Raw genomic sequence first — 15,549 nt, forward strand, 5'->3', positions numbered from 1 at the left:
TTAAGTGGCTCCACAAAGGACTGCTCAACATTCAAACCCTATGTCTGAGACAGTACCCACAGGTATCGTGCCATTTGCACTTAAAACTACTGTTCTTAAAATGAGTTCAGTTTTCTTTATGTGGCTGGGATCTTTGTATGACAACATTTGTGGCGAAGTGTGCAGGTTAAGGTGCATGATATTAACTATTGTTTCGAAGCTGGTTGCTGGAAAAATTATGGGAGAGTTAAAAATAGAGTAGCATTCAAAAACAGGGCTGGAAATTCTCCCCTGAAATCCACTTCTGAGTTTCAGCATAATGGAACTAACCTGCCCTTCTAACCGTTCTCAGTGTTGAGGTATCAGGAAAGTTGAAATGTTGAATAGAATATTGGCTAATTCAAAATAATATGCACTGTGTGTGCCCAAGTCTTCTGTCTTACATGGATTTAGCCAACAGGCTTTGAACTATTCTTATTTTTCATCTTTCTGAAGGATCTTTTGTTAATGTAGTGGGAGAATGCCCTTCTGGTTTTGGAGCTATTATACAATTATAAACACATTATCCTCCAGTTTCCTCCTATTGTGAATGTTTGGATGGAGATAAAACGATTCGCTTTAAAGGAAGTTTCTTAAATACTCATTTTTCCTTCTTCTTTGTTTGGCTTAATTTACAGTTCAGTCTCGATAGAGGTGTATTATATAAAAATTTGGGAGCATAATTGCTACATTCTGAAAGGTGAGCTTATTTATTCTTGATGGCGTATGGCAGTCACGAACAACATCAAGTAGAAACTCACATAGATGTAGGCTGGATGTTTATGTACAAATTGCATTTCTGTGGCTACGCTTTGGTAAAGGTCTAAGCAAGCTGGAAAATCCACTGGGAAAACTTCAGCTGCAGACATTCAGGATGTTGAAATTGTGTGTTCACATAAAGGTCAAAGACATGTCAAGAAACAGTTCCTATTTTTCATGAGTTAAACATGAAGTGTGTTATTTTTCAGTAAGCCTTGCACTGCCCTTGTTTTCAAAATAAAACTCAGTGAGAAACTTTGTGATCTATTTTGATTGAGACACCAGCCAGCCAGGCTGCTGGAGAGGAGAGGTCGGATCGGAGGGAGATAGAGAGTAGGAGGAGATGAGCCGGAGAAGGAGGGAGATGAGAGGAGCGTGCAGAGGAGAGGAGAGGAGAGGAGAGGAGAGGAGAGGAGAGGAGAGGAGAGGAGAGGAGAAAGGGTGCAGGAATGCAGGTTGTGATCATTGGAGGAAAAAAATCAAAGAAGTGCCACTATCCATAAGTACCATAAGTACCACTAGTTATTTCATGCAGAAGGCTGTGTGCTCTTGAATGTGTGCCATGCAGCCTCTGATGTTCAGTAGGTCTTGGTGTGTGCAAGGTTATTGTTCCCTGCTGGTGCGTGTGACCTGGGTTTGCAACATGCAGAAGGAGCTCTAAGTCTTCCTTCATTCTCTTGTTGAAGTGAAGAGCCCAGGGGTAGGTCTTGGTATTGAGAAAGCCTTGAAGGTCTGAATGACAGAAAACACATGAGGTTGGTTGTGTGTTGGAATGAGATGCTATGAGCTTACCTGAAGCAATGACATCTGCATGTGCACAACAAAAAGCAAGGGCAGGATCCAGTTGTTCAAAAATGGTTTCCAGTGGAACCACTACTGTGATGGTTTGTAATGACACGCATCTGAGAGCTGTGTTCTCTGGAAGATGAGCTTTTGTTGCTACAAGAGATTACAGGTAGATTTAATTCAGATAAACATCCATGTCTGTTGACTATAAAGGCTGAAATCACTAATTTTCAGTTGGTATGGTGTTGCTGGTTGAAACTGAGCCCCGAGATACTGCTTTTAGCAGGGTGCTTTCTGTCAGCTTTGGAAATCTTGGAAGAGAAGGCACGAGAAACATCCTTGCTGCAGACAGGGTGTTCCCCATGCCTGAGCACACTTTCTCACACTGAAAGAGGAAGCAGAAGCTGGGACTGAGCAGGATGGGAAGGGAGGGATTGGGATGGGGACTTGAATAGGGCTGCATGGCTGCAATCTAGATAGGGTTGTGGTTTGTTTGCCAGCTGACCTTTATTTGTATTTAATTATCAGTACCAATCAGGATGAGCTGTACTCCAGAGGCAGTACAGGATGCCCAATGTGTCCCAGGGACAGGATGTGCCTGGGGTTAGCAGCAGTTTACCTTCATGTTGGCACACAGTGTCCTGTATGTACCTGTGTAACAAAACTGTGTCATGTAGCTGTGCAGGCAAGAGTATGTTTTGTACTAAGATGATGAAACTTCCACAAGCAAGGAAAACCAGGATCAATTAGTTTCTCTAATGTAGTTGCACTTGCTCTAAGGCTTCTTTTAATAAATTACATCACTTGGGGATTTTACTTTTTAGTACCCTGATCCTCAGTGCTAGCGCAGATCTGTAAAGTAGACAACAACCCAGGGTGCAGTTTTTACTTAGAATGTGCAATACAGGTTCTTTTCCAACCTGGGTAATTCTATGATTCTATACAGAAAGGGTAGTTAGGAACTGGAATAGGCTCCCCAGGGAGGTGGTTGAATCGCCATCCCTGGTTGTGTTTAAGAGCCGTTTGGATGTGGTGCTCAGGGATATGATTTAGCAGAGGGTTGTTAGGGTTCTGGTTAGGCTGCGGTTGGACTTGATGATCTTCAAGGTCTTTTCCAACCTGGGTAATTCTATGATTCTATACATCAAGTCCCTACACGTTTAGAGATTATTGTCTCTAAATAGATACCTGCAATTATCTGAGTAAAAAGAGAGGAAAAAAAACAAGTCAAACTCAGGTCAAAATGCTTGATCAGTACAAAAGCTCTGTAAATTGATCTCAAAGGGAGAGAACCAGAGGTATCTGTGCAACACCTGGCTTGTGGGTTTGCATCTAGGTGCCATTACCTGTGCAGGCACTCAGTGGGGCTCATACTGGCCCAGCTAGAGGTGATTCAAACCTTTTGTGCCCTTGAGACTCTCTTGACACAGGACTGTCATTGAAGTCCATGGATGCTCTTCATGGCTGCTCCAAAAAAGCATCACTTCAGGCCTGGAATATGCAAGGCTGGAGAGGAGCTCCAAAATATAGCATCATATCAGACACTATGAAAGAAAAATCAGCTCCATTCTAGCTGAAACCAGGACACCTGTGGGGAGCTGGTACATAATCACTGGTACTTGTACTGGCTCTCTGAATTTTACAGTCTATGACCTGTATTCAAGCTAATAATCTGTCAGTAATTAGTACTTGGAGCTTCCGCTCAATGGTTTCCATAAATACATTGAGTTCATCCACCTGCAGAAGAAATGGTTTCAATAGACTTGTAACACAGGTGTTAGAGGTCCGCGCTAATGTGGACATAAGCAGCAAGGCTTTGTAGGCCGCGAGGTGCACTCAAGTCAGGTCACTCTATCACAAAAACTACCTCATATATTGTGCACTGGGCAAAAAGGAGCAAGCTTCTATCTCATCTGAGCAGTCAGAGCCACCATAAAAAGGCTTGGCTTCATTTGCAATGAAAGCATGACTTTCCCATTGGCAATGACTGTGAAACTATAGCAACGCTTTTAAACAAAAAAAAGATTCAAATAGCAAAATTACTTCAGGTTGTTCAGCAGCTGGGAGCAATGACTCAGGCCTGCCTGAGTGGGGAACATTGCACAGAGGGCTGCTTGTGTGTGACCTGCAATCTATAAGCTGTTGGAGCGAGATGTTTAGAACCAAATTATGGCCCGATCTGATGAGAAAAAATAATTAATACTTTATTCTTCTTACCTTTGTCATTTTAATCCAAAAGCAAAAGGCTACACTTAAAAGGGGATGTTTTTAAATACAGGACTAAAACACTTAGATATCTAGGGAGGAAAAAAAAGAAAAGCAGCAATTTACATATAGCTTTATGTATGTATCTCTCTTATGAAGTACATACATACCCATTAGATCTTGCTGCATTTTAGGTGTAGTCACTGTAACCGAGGGATGGATTAGAGGTTACTGTAGTTCATCTGCTGCTCCTCTTCTCCTTCCGGTTCTCTGTAAGCTGTAGTGTGAAGTAATAAGGATATTTTTTAGTTGTTTCTGTGTATGGAAGAGAGCCCTGAGTGCCTTGTCTGATGAAAAGCTGCATACATTGACCTGAGCTCAGGCTTGGCACACTGAGGTTAGAAAAGCAGTATTTACACTGACACTGGTTGTCAGCTGTTGAATAGGATACAATATTCCCTAAGCGTTAACACACAGGGAGTTATGAGAGCAACACAGATTCTTTGCTTATCATTAGGGTGATCTAGAGCCTGGCTCCAAAAGCAGCTGAAGCAGCTGTGAGTGAACTGCCCAGGAGGGTGTGTTCCTCCTTGTTGACAGCTGGGAGGGTCATGACCAAGTTTTCTGAGATGCTTTGCTCTGGTTTTGAGCTCCTCTGTGCTCTTAACACCAGTTGTGAGGAGAGGGCAATGTTATTTCACAACGTTATGAGCACACTTGGTGAATATGTGGTTCTGACAGGCTGAGGGAGCCGGGCTTGTTCAGCCAGGAGAAGGCTGTGAGGAAACATCATAGCAGCCTTCTAGTGTTTAAAAAGGGATTATAAACATGAGGGGAACCAACTTGTGTAAAAGGGTAGACAGTGATAGGACAAGGGGGGAATGGTTCCATTTCAGAGAGGACTCAGGTCCTCTCCAGTACCAGTAAGGTTTGGTGTTAGAGAAAACTGGTTTGCAGCAGGTTTGTGCGGTGTGAAGACTGGGATTATGCTATGATGCTGTGTCCTTTAATACCTTCATCAATGATATCAACAGCGGGTTCGAGTGCACACTCAGCAAGTCTGTGGGTGCCATCCAGCTGTGTGGTGTGGCTGATACACCTGAGGGATGAGATATCCCTCAGAGAGACCCACGCAGGCTCGAGCAGTGGGGTCCAGGAGAACCTCACGACCGAATGGCCTTTAGGGGTCCTCAAATGATTGTACGATCCGAATTAACCCCTTCAGGGCAGCACGGAGCCATGTTAGAAGCGGAATAACGCTGACGATTATACGATCCGGAAGTGACGGCGTGTTGCGTGCGGGCCTTGACGCGATTTTCCCGCGGTCTGGGCTCTGGGAAGGGAAGGGAGGGGAGCGAAAAGGAGCGGGGCCCGTTGGTGGCCGCTTGTTCGGCGGGGGCACAACGGTCACTATGCCGCCCAAGCCCCTTCGCAGGGCGGGCGCCGCCAGGAGCCAGCGCACCAGCCCCGAGGGCGGCGGCAGCGCCTCACCGCCCGGCGGCACCCGGTAAGCGCAGCGCTACGGCGCCGGTATCGCAAACACGGCCCGCGCGTCCCCGCCGTGAAGCGGCCGGTGGCAGCGTGTTCCGCAATGCTTTTGTAGGCTGGAAGTGGGGGAAGCGGAGTTCGTGGCTCTGTGCGATGCGCTGAAGGTGCCGGACAGCGTGAGGGAGAAGGCCTGGAGGACGTACGAGAGCTTGGCGGCCGCCGACGGGGCTCCGGTGAGTGTGGTGACCGCTGTGGGGCTGCGGGACGGCGGAGTGACGGAGCACGAGTGGTTCGGCCCTGGAACAGGCTGCCCAGGGAGGTTGTGGATGCCCCGTCCTTGGAGGTGTTCAAGGCCAGGTTGGATGGGGCCCTGGGCAACCTGATCTAGTAAAGGTGTATGTTTGGTGGTCCTGCCAGGCAGGAAGGTTGGAACTACATGATCCTTGAGGTCCCTTCCAACCCGGGTCATTCTGTGATTCCGTGAGGCTGCAGTGTCTACTTTGGATGTGTGTGTGACCCGTTTGGTCGCTTTTCCGTGTGAGCCGCAGTAGGGAACCTGCTTTGGCAGGGGGTTGGATTGGGGCACCTCTTGAGGTCCCTTTGATCTGTGAAAGCAGCAGCCTGTGAACATCTTTATCCAGGTCACCTCCATGTGTGTGTGCGCAGCTGCCCACCGCCTCTCACTGTGCAATAAAGCCTATCCGAGAGTCTCTCAGTGTGTAGGAAAAGGCCTGTGCTGTGTTTTGGCCCAATCTTGTCCATTTTCCTCAGACTTCCTGACAGACCAGCAAGGTGTTGGGATAGGGATGCTGGCAAGTGTGTGCCTCCAGCAGGTGCTGGGGTTGCTGCTTGTAGCTGACACTAATGCAGGCTTCATTATTGATTTAGCAGAGGGTTGTTAGAGTTAGGGTACTATGGTTAGGCTCCAGTTGGACTTGATGATCTTCAAGGTCTTTTCCAACCTGGATAATTCTATGATTAATTTGAGCCTGAAATCCAGCAAATTAACAGCCTGGCTAATTGCTGCTTCTCTTCCCAAGTTGAGCTGTTACCATGTCTTTGCACCACGACTTTTTGCAGTAGCTAGTGAGCATTCAGGGTAAGGCTCTACTTAAATGCCAATCCTCTGAGGGACAACTTGGAGGGCTAATGAAGAAGCAGCGTGGCCCTAATGTAAGATGCTGTATAACTGGATGGGCACTCAGGGTGTGAATATGGGCTTAGGCCTGATCTGAACACCTGATGTATCCTTAATCAGTGAATGGTAATAAAAATAACTAGTATTAGCTGTCACCTAGGGTACGTGTAGCTGTCTGCAAAGAGATTCTGCAATCAAAGCTTATTCATAGAATCATAGAACCACAAGGTTGGAAGGGACCTATAAGATCATCTAGTCCAACCATCCTCCCTTTACCATACCTACAGAAAACCCCCAAACCATATCTCCTAGCTCCCTAAAAGATTATATATATATTATATATATTATTACTGTTTTGGAAAGTGCATACCAAGATAGCTGGGATACAGGGACCTATGAGCCTGGGTGTGCTTGTGCTCCACTAAGATACCTCAGGGTGCCTGGCCAGGCAGGCATCAGCCAGTGTGAAAAAGGCTGGTATCTGCTGCTCTCTGAAATGAACCCTCTGTGAAGCCACCAAACCTGGCTTGCTGTCTTTTTCCTTTAAGGCTTTACACCTTTTCATGTTGTGCTTTTCTTCTTCCCCTTTTGAATGTGAGCTACTAATGATCTTTCTTCTGTCCTGTAATTTTACCTTCCTCACCTTGAGATGTCCACACTGCAGCTTTTCATCCTGCTCTCGGTTTCTTTGTTTCCTCAGCAGTTTGAGTCAAGGTTATGCAGCTGCTCTGTATCACAGCTGAGTCGTGGATCCTTGAACAGCTGAATGCTGGTGAGAGGTTTGCAGAAGGAGACAGTATTGCCCTCTCCTTTTCATAGCCTGTATGAGAGCAGCTTGTAGCTTATAATTCTAACCCTATGGAGAGAAGCCATTTAAAACATTACAACTCTGTTAAATGTGGTAGTGTTTTTCTTCTTCAGTGGGGAATATTAAAGCTGTGACAACCAGAGTTTAACTGCACTATTTTACAACAAAACTGTAATTCAGAACCTCACAGGCAGAATCCCAAAGGTTGATTCCTCAGATGCAGCACTGCTGATGGAAGAAGATATCTGATATGTGACTAGAAATATGATTTTTGCTTTAAATTCTTCCTATATCTGGTGAGCTCCAGTGCAAATATCATATAAACATGGTAGTGCGTATATAGGTAAGTTCTGTGCTAATGTCATCAAAAGACTTTACTTCTTGTCTACCAAACTAAGTTACTTAGGTAAACAAAATACTTGTTTATATATACTCTAAATACTCTAAAGTCATTTTCACTCTTACACCCTGACAGCTGTTGACTCTGGAAACTGGCTTCTTGAATGGACTCTAATTGTAACTGTTCCTAAATCTGTGTTAAGAAGCAGTGATGCCTCTGAGCCTCTAGATGGAGTAAATGGATATACTGGAATTATTTATTGGTCTCTTTATGGGAGAGGACCTTGAGGCATAGAGTCTGATTTCAGCCCATCTTGTTGCAGCACACGGTGCACGGGTGCAAGCTTTGCTTTGTTGTTTGCTGTTCCTCATAGCACTGCTTGAGAAATGTGGCCTACTCTATTCTGCTGCTGTCAGCTCTTTGTACGCATGAATTCCTGAGTCGCTTTTAACTAACTATCTTACACTAATAAGGAAAAAACCCCTCTGAGGAAGGGCCTAGAACCACCATACTTAGTCCTTTCTAGTTTAGCCTTCCATGCCCATTAATTTCTTCACAAGTACTGCTCTAAACTGTTTTCATGTTTTAATCCAGGACTGCAGTAGTTATTTTGTAACCAGTGAATATGAGAATCACAGAATGGCTTGGGTTGAAAAGGACCACAATGATCATCCAGTTTCAACCCCCCTGCTATGTGCAGGGTCGCCAACCACCAGACCAGGCTGCCCAGAGCCACATCCAGCCTGGCCTTGAATGCCTCCAGGGATGGGGCATCCACAACCTGGGATGGGGCAACGCTGAGCTCTGCTCTGTGTGAGGGCTTTCAGGGCTGAAGGAACGGCATGGAGCTGTGTCAGGGAGGGGGAACTGGGGGGTTGGGGACAGGGTCTGCAGCAGAGGGCGGTGGGCATGGCCCCAGGCTGCTGGAGTTCAAGGAGCATTTGAGCAATGTTCAGTGTTTGGATGTTGAGTGGTTCTGTATGGAGCTATTAGGTTTGTATGGTGCTGTATGGTTGGACTCGATCCGTGCGGGCCCCCACCAACTTGGGATATTCTATAAATCTAAGACTATAACTCTTTATCTAACTTATCGTACAAACAAATGAGGCTTTTGGCTCTTTGCAGGAGGCCCCAAACGGTCTTCATTGACTTATGAACACTGATCTCCAGAAAGAAGCAGAGCAATTGTAAGATGCTTATTAGCAGTGTTAGTAGAATTGTTCTTGTATCGTTTATGGGCATGGCAAGATATTGTTTGCCAAAGAGGGCCAGATGCCTTATTTACAGACTGAGCTGTGTAGACTCACTGGTAGTGGGTGTGTTCAGGGTTTAGTTCTCTTTAGGAGAAAGCAGTGGGTCTGCCATGATTATTTTTTCTTATGACTGCTTTATTTCTAGGAAAATCCATCTTTTTCTCATTCCTTAATCTCCTGTGTCTTGTTGTGGTCAGAATTATTTTGTGTCTGTAATAGTATAGAAGCAAATGAACAGTAAGATATGCGCAAGGAGAGAGATGGTGGCTTCCCTCAAGTAATCCTGACTAGGAAACAGTTACTTTTACCTTACTGAATTGTACAGGTAAAATTCATTTTGCACTCTACGGTAAGATTTGAAACGCTTGATCTGTCATCCATGATGTACAACTTGTACCAGCTTCCTTCACCCTGTAATTGGCTGTCATGGATGAATGTCTGCTTGAAGCTTTCTGGATTTGTCATTTCTAATATTCTGTGAACAAATTAATGTTCTCTACATACCACCCGCTTGTATGGCATAATGAAAATAAAACTCATTTTCTCTTTTTTTCAAAGGCTTACAACAAAAAGAAGAAGGAGACATGGGGAGTCTGTATCTTCATTGTAGCAATTGATCTGGATGAAATGACATTCACTTTTACGGAGCTGCTGAAAAGTTTAAGCATAAGGTGGGTCTTTCTTTGTGAATTTAGATTTCCACTGTTGTGAATGCAGCTTAGTGCATTTCTGTGGTCTTAACGTGCCTGGAGCCATTCCATAAGTATGTGGGAGATGGGCAACTTGTACCAATTATAATCGTGTTCCTTGTCTTTGTGATAGCCAAGGGATCAACTTGCAAGGGACTTTTTTATTCTGATGGGGGGAGAAACCTTCACATCTGCAGACCGTGTTGCATGAGCGGAAGAACTAAACAAGGTCTGGGTATCTTGCAACAAGGGGTTAAGATTTGCATTCCCTTCACACACAGTACTGAGGATGTCAGTGAGGGTAGGGGAAGATTTGGAGCACATCACAATAATAATTCCAGGCTTGGAACAGAATATTCACTTACTGCCAGTCATCAGTTGGGGTTAGACTTCCCCATGCTTCTTTTACTTCACGTAGTCTCCCAGCATAGTGGTCAAGTCTTGTGTTTTGACTTAATTTCTTCAGTCTTGACTGACTTGGAACTGCTTCTACAGCCATGAAATGTAATTGCATTTGTTCAGTGACGTTCAGTGCGTTCCTCTTGAGTACAGAATGCATTCACCCAACCAATGCACTCTGCGTTCTGAAGGAGACTTCTTCCCTTGGGGCTTCAAAAAATAAGCTATTACTCTGATGACTTTGATTTTAGCAATACTCAATTGCTTGCTAGCCCTGGGCTTTTCAGCACTTATAAGGGCAATCTGGCAGAGATTTATACTGGTCATCTTGCCCTCTGGAGCCACTGAAATGGATGTGAAAGTTCACTTCATTCTGCAGTAAAAGAAATTCTAAGTGAACTACTCTTCTTTATGAAAACAAAGAAACCAAACCCCACTTATAATAAGTATTTTTATACAGGATCAAAACATTTGATAGCTTCCTCCACCTTAATTTTTATCTGTCTGCTCACTTTGATCATGAGCAAAAAGCTTTCTTGACGACCACAGTATTAAATGTTTACTGGGAGAGCTTTGATCCCCTGTGCAGTAGTATTTCCAACAAGTAGCAGCATCCTTATCCTCCACTCCCAAACACTCACTGTAAGACATGAAATTCCATGTAATTCAATGCATTTATTGCTACTGTAATTCCTGAGTCTGTCTTTAGTATGGATGGAGCTGTAGTTCATTTTAATGCTTGAGAGCAGCTCAGCAGCGAAAGACCTGGGGGTCCTGATGGACGAAAGACTCAACATGAGCCAGCAGTGCGCTCTGGCAGCTCGAAAAGCAAATGGGATCCTGGGCTCCATCAGGAGAGGGGTGGTCAGCAGGGATAGGGAGGTGACTGTCCCTCTCTACTCTGCTCTTGTGAGGCCCCATCTGGAGTACTGTGTCCAGGTGTGGAGCCCTCAGTACAAAAAAGACATGGAGATTTTGGAAAGGGTCCAGAGGAGGGACACGAAGATGATCAGGGGGCTGGAGCACCTCCCCTATGAGGACAGGCTGAGGGAGTTGGGTTTGTTCAGCCTGGAGAAGAGAAGGTTGCGGGGTGACCTCATTGCAGCCTTTCAATACCTGAAGGGAACCTACACCCAGGAGGGGAGTAAACTCTTCAAAAGGGCTGACAATAGCAGGACACGGGGAAATGGATCCAAGTTGAAGGAGGGAAGATTTAGGTTGGATATTAGGGGGAAGTTCTTTAGTAGGAGAGTGGCTAGGCCCTGGAACAGGCTGCCCAGGGAGGTTGTGGATGCCCCGTCCTTGGAGGTGTTCAAGACCAGGTTGGACGGGGCCCTGGGCAACCTGATCTAGTAAAGGTGTATGTTTGGTGGCCCTGCCAGGCAGGGGGGTTGGAACTACATGATCCTTGAGGTCCCTTCCAACCCGGGTCATTCTGTGATTCCGTGATTCCTAGACTATTAAAAATATTATAAATGTAGAACTCTTAGTCAGGATAAGAGTCGAGGTATCAATGTTGTGTATTTCAGGTTTTCAGTAACTGCTAGTGTAAGTAAAAATACACTGAAGTCTAGTGAAGTAATGTTTTATGGTGATATTTTTTTGGCGGAGCCATTTCAGAATAGTCATTTTCAGAGTGATGTTAATCTGTCATCTTTGTTTTTCAGCGTGTGCACTTTTTTCCAGTTTCTCAAAGAGGTGGATGTTAACATGGATACTGTAAGCACTAAAGTTGATAGCACTGTATCAAGGCTGAAAAAGAAATACGATGTCTTACTTGCACTGTATCACAAGTTTGAGAGGTAGTGTATATATTTTCATTTCAAAATGGTGAATTCTTGGTGTGTCAACATTTAGAGCTTTGTATTTTTCAAGCTGTGTATGAGAAGTGCCTGTTTCAGTTGTTTGCTTTCACAGATCAACTAAATGGAACTGTTTACATGCGCCGAATAAACACATCTTATATTCTGTTTCCTAACTACTCCAATGCTCTGTTGAACATTCCCATTGTTGTAGTGTAAACAGAAGTAAGAGCAGCATGATGAATGTTTGCTTTTTACAAGTATAAGAAGGATTGTTTTCTCATCTAATATTTAATGGACTCTCCATTTTTGCCACACCCTACCCTCCAATTCCTTACAATTCTTTCTAAAGAGTTTTGGAAAGGAGGGGGAAAAAAGTGGGTGGGGATGAGTAAGATTTTCTGTCTCCTGGATCTGGAACTGAAGACAGTTTATTTCAGTCTAGGGGCACTGCAGATACAACTCTGTAATCAAGTCAGACCTTCCCAAGTGGTTCAGTTGACCATGTAGTCAAAACTGTGGGATTTGCTTTTCTTTTAAATGGGGGTAAATTGAGTTTGCTCATGTCAGCCTGCAAAGAGCTTTAAAAATCAGGAGATTCTCCAGTGGATACTTGTTTGGGGTCCTGTTACTCCAAGTTGATGAGCTGCCACTCTGTGCTTTAACCTGAAGTCAGAGATAATAAAAAGTCTATTTTTGTGCCTTTAACAGGCTACTGCTTGCTAGCATAGGATGCATATTGGCAAGATGTGGTCTGCTCTGAGGCAGTTTATGATTAGTCCATGAAATTCTAAATTACATATTCCAGTAGAAAAACCTGTTTATATCATTAAACAGTGTTGAAGCATCATTTAAAAAAAACACAGTAGCCTTGTGGGTGCCGTTACTTCAGAATTCTGTGATATTTTTCATTCACATGGGATTGGACTAAGAGTTGCATTTTTCTCTCCTTGACCATAAAGAGGCACTCAAATATACCCCCAAATGACCCCCGAGAGGGTCACTAGAGTATAGAATCAAGTCACAATTGTGATTTAAATTATTATTCTTTTCAAAGGCCATTGTTATTAACTTGGTAATATCAGTGTTTTTGTACAGTTTAGGGTTGACTTAAAGCTGTTCAGTTCCACACAAGTTGTAAATATTTAGTTTTTATCCATTACAAGTCTTTCCTGAGCTATAAAAACATAGTTGCTTATTAACATGGGCACATCTTGTTTTTCTGTCCCTCCTCTCGCTCTTGAAAAAGTGAATAAACAAATGAGAACTTGTTTATTTCTTCAGAACTTCTTTTTGTCCAGCGCATCACTGAGGGAAGGCGTCAAGAGGCCAACTGTGCAGGGAAATGGTTTTAAGTTAAAAGAGGGAAGATTTAGGTTGGATGTTAGGGGGAAGTTCTTCACTAGGAGAGTGGTTCGGTCCTGGATTTAAAAATGCCCTTTATTTTCCTGTCGTTTTTACACTGCTGCAGTTGAATTGCAATAAGAATATTTTAACGAGAAGGGTTTGAAATTTGTGTTTCAAACAAAGTTTCATTGTTTGGAAATGCCGTATTTATAATGGTAGGGAAGAAACATCAACTGTCACAAGGCACACAGTGACAACTGTGGTGAAAGTTAAGGTTTTAAAATGCCTTTGGCTTTTTGCAGAGCAGTGCGCACAGCTGTGGCCATGCTTTACTGAGGTTTACAAGCTGCTGGGTAACAATGTACACACATCCATTCTTTCTGGAATAAAATAGTAACAAATGTTATTAAACCAAATTAAAGTTGTTCTGCTGTTAGAGCTTGGACATAAGCTCTTTTGCAATAACATGACTTCAGCTCTGAAAGAGCTTTCATTGGGTCTGTTCTTGTTTTCTCCAAGAGACAGAATTAAAGAAATAAAATAAAATTCTATAATGTTTTTGGTATTTTCTTACTGCACTGAAGTAAAATATAATATATAGTTTCCTTTCATAGAAGTATTGTAAAATAATGCTTTTTTTTTTTTTATTTTTTTATTTTCTAGGACTTGTGGCCTTATTTATCTGGACCAACCCAGTAGTGAGTAAGTGTGACTTTACAAATTGTGTTTTTCAAGGTCTTCTAATTCATTAAAATTGATGTAAGTTATAGTATGTGGTGTTTAATTTAGATTTAGTGAGGGCTCTGGATTTCATTGAGATAGAATCATAGAATTGCTCAGGTTGGAAAAGACCTCAAAGATCATCAAGTCCAACCACAACCAGACCATACTACCCTAACTAACAACCCTCCGCTAAATCATGTCCCTGAGCACCACATCCAAATGGTTCTTAAGCACATCCAGGGATGGTGACTCAACCACCTCCCTGGGGAGCCTATTGCAGTGCTTCACAACCCTTTCTATAAAGAAGTTTTTCCTGATATCCAACCTAAACTTACCCTGGTGCAACATGAGGCCATTTCCCCTCATCCTGTCATCTGTCACCAGTGAGAAGAGACCTGCCCCACTCTCACTGTAAGCACCTTCAGATACTGGAAGAGGGCGATAAGGTCTCCCCTCAGCCTCCTTTTCCACAGACTAAACAGCCCCAGCTTCCTCAGCCTCTCCTCACAGGGCTGATTCTCCAAGCCCTTCACAAGCCTTGTTGCCCTTCTTCGGACCTGCTCCAACACCTCCATGTCTTTTTTGTACTGAGATGATGAAAGCTGCAGAGGTGGTCTCGATGTATTTGATCACTTCCTGCATGAAGCATCGCCACCTGGTGTCTCAGCATGGTGGAAACGAGCATTTGAAGAGCGAGCTTCCTAATCATAGCAACAAATGCGTGGATTAAAAAATGCCTTAGCAACTCCCTAATGGGATTGAGTTCATTCTGTGGCTTGAGAACAGGGCACTAGTCAAGGGCACGAGAGAAAAACCGTTTCTAATACTTAAGTGAATTATCCGCATTCACTTTCTTTTCTAAGGGTGATGCAGATGTTGCTTGATTCTTGAATGGCCTTACAGAGGACTTAAATTTTTTTTATATGTGTAGTCTTTATTATGTAGGGAATGGAATGAAATAAGTAATAAGTGTAACTATATGTGGAACATGGCATGCTGTTTAAAACAGTTCCACAGACTGAAGCATTTTTGTGGAAAATTATAGTTTTGTTTTACTCTTAATGAGGAATCTTTGCCAATTTACAGGATTTCTGCTGAACTCACTTCTGTGTTAGTCCTGAAGAATTACTGGATTACTTTTTTGCTGGCAAAAGGTGAGTTTTGATTAAACGCCATTTATTTTAAAGAGCATTGTTGAACTGAGTTTGTTTTACGTGTACAGTGTGGGAATAGCATCATTTGTACAAGCAGCCATTGTAGAGCTCCAGCATTTTCTGACTGTGAGACCTTTCTAATTAGTCGTATTTCTATGCAGTTTAGCTATTCCTTTAGCTGATACTGCTGCCATTGTAAAAATATCTTCAATAAATTTTTCAGCGAGTTTTTTACTTGGAACACTGCTATTCTGCACTTGAGATATGTGTTATAGTTTGCCTGTATTAGCATATGGCTGACTACCTGAAAAGACAGGCAGATCTTTTTAAAGTAATTCTGTGAGATTATATTCTTTAAATACTATGATTGTCCTTGAAGAGGCCGAAGTCCCAGTTAAAGCTGAATGATGAAGCTTGGCTTTGGTAATACATGAAGTCCCGTCTTATACTGCTCCTGTTAATTGGAGTGCATCATGTCTTAACTGCTGCCCTCTTCAGGTCTCTTTTTCTCAGCTGATCCTAAACCAATTTCAGTAGCAGAGATAGTGGATCTTTTTAACTGGAATTATCCAAGCATAGGCGTAATCCAGAAACCATGAATGGAAGAATGCAATGGAAGGACTGAAAGTACAGTCAGCAT

The 15,549-nt window shown here is 43.4% G+C and overlaps 1 protein-coding gene and 1 long non-coding RNA gene across 2 annotated transcripts in view; one reads left to right on the forward strand and one right to left on the reverse strand.

Annotated features, from left to right (window-relative positions):
• Positions 1 to 1,372: 1,372 nt before the first annotated feature.
• On the reverse strand, positions 1,373 to 4,961 carry LOC107308154. The gene is made up of 3 exons (XR_001552664.2): positions 4,782 to 4,961; positions 3,939 to 4,045; positions 1,373 to 1,716 (listed from the first exon to the last, which is right to left on the reverse strand). It is a non-coding gene; the product is annotated as an uncharacterized LOC107308154 (long non-coding RNA).
• Positions 4,962 to 5,058: 97 nt separating this feature from the next.
• RB1 (RB transcriptional corepressor 1) overlaps positions 5,059 to 15,549 on the forward strand; it is a 65,597-nt gene continuing 55,106 nt past the window's right edge. The window contains exons 1-6 of the mRNA XM_015851795.2: positions 5,059 to 5,275; positions 5,372 to 5,489; positions 9,354 to 9,466; positions 11,551 to 11,685; positions 13,696 to 13,734; positions 14,842 to 14,909. Coding sequence (XP_015707281.1) covers positions 5,181 to 5,275; positions 5,372 to 5,489; positions 9,354 to 9,466; positions 11,551 to 11,685; positions 13,696 to 13,734; positions 14,842 to 14,909 — 568 coding nt within the window. The 5' untranslated portion in view covers positions 5,059 to 5,180. The remainder of the gene's footprint in view (positions 5,276 to 5,371; positions 5,490 to 9,353; positions 9,467 to 11,550; positions 11,686 to 13,695; positions 13,735 to 14,841; positions 14,910 to 15,549) is intronic.

Source organism: Coturnix japonica, chromosome 1 (genome assembly GCF_001577835.2).
Source record: "Coturnix japonica isolate 7356 chromosome 1, Coturnix japonica 2.1, whole genome shotgun sequence".
NCBI classification, from domain to species: Eukaryota; Metazoa; Chordata; class Aves; order Galliformes; family Phasianidae; genus Coturnix; species Coturnix japonica.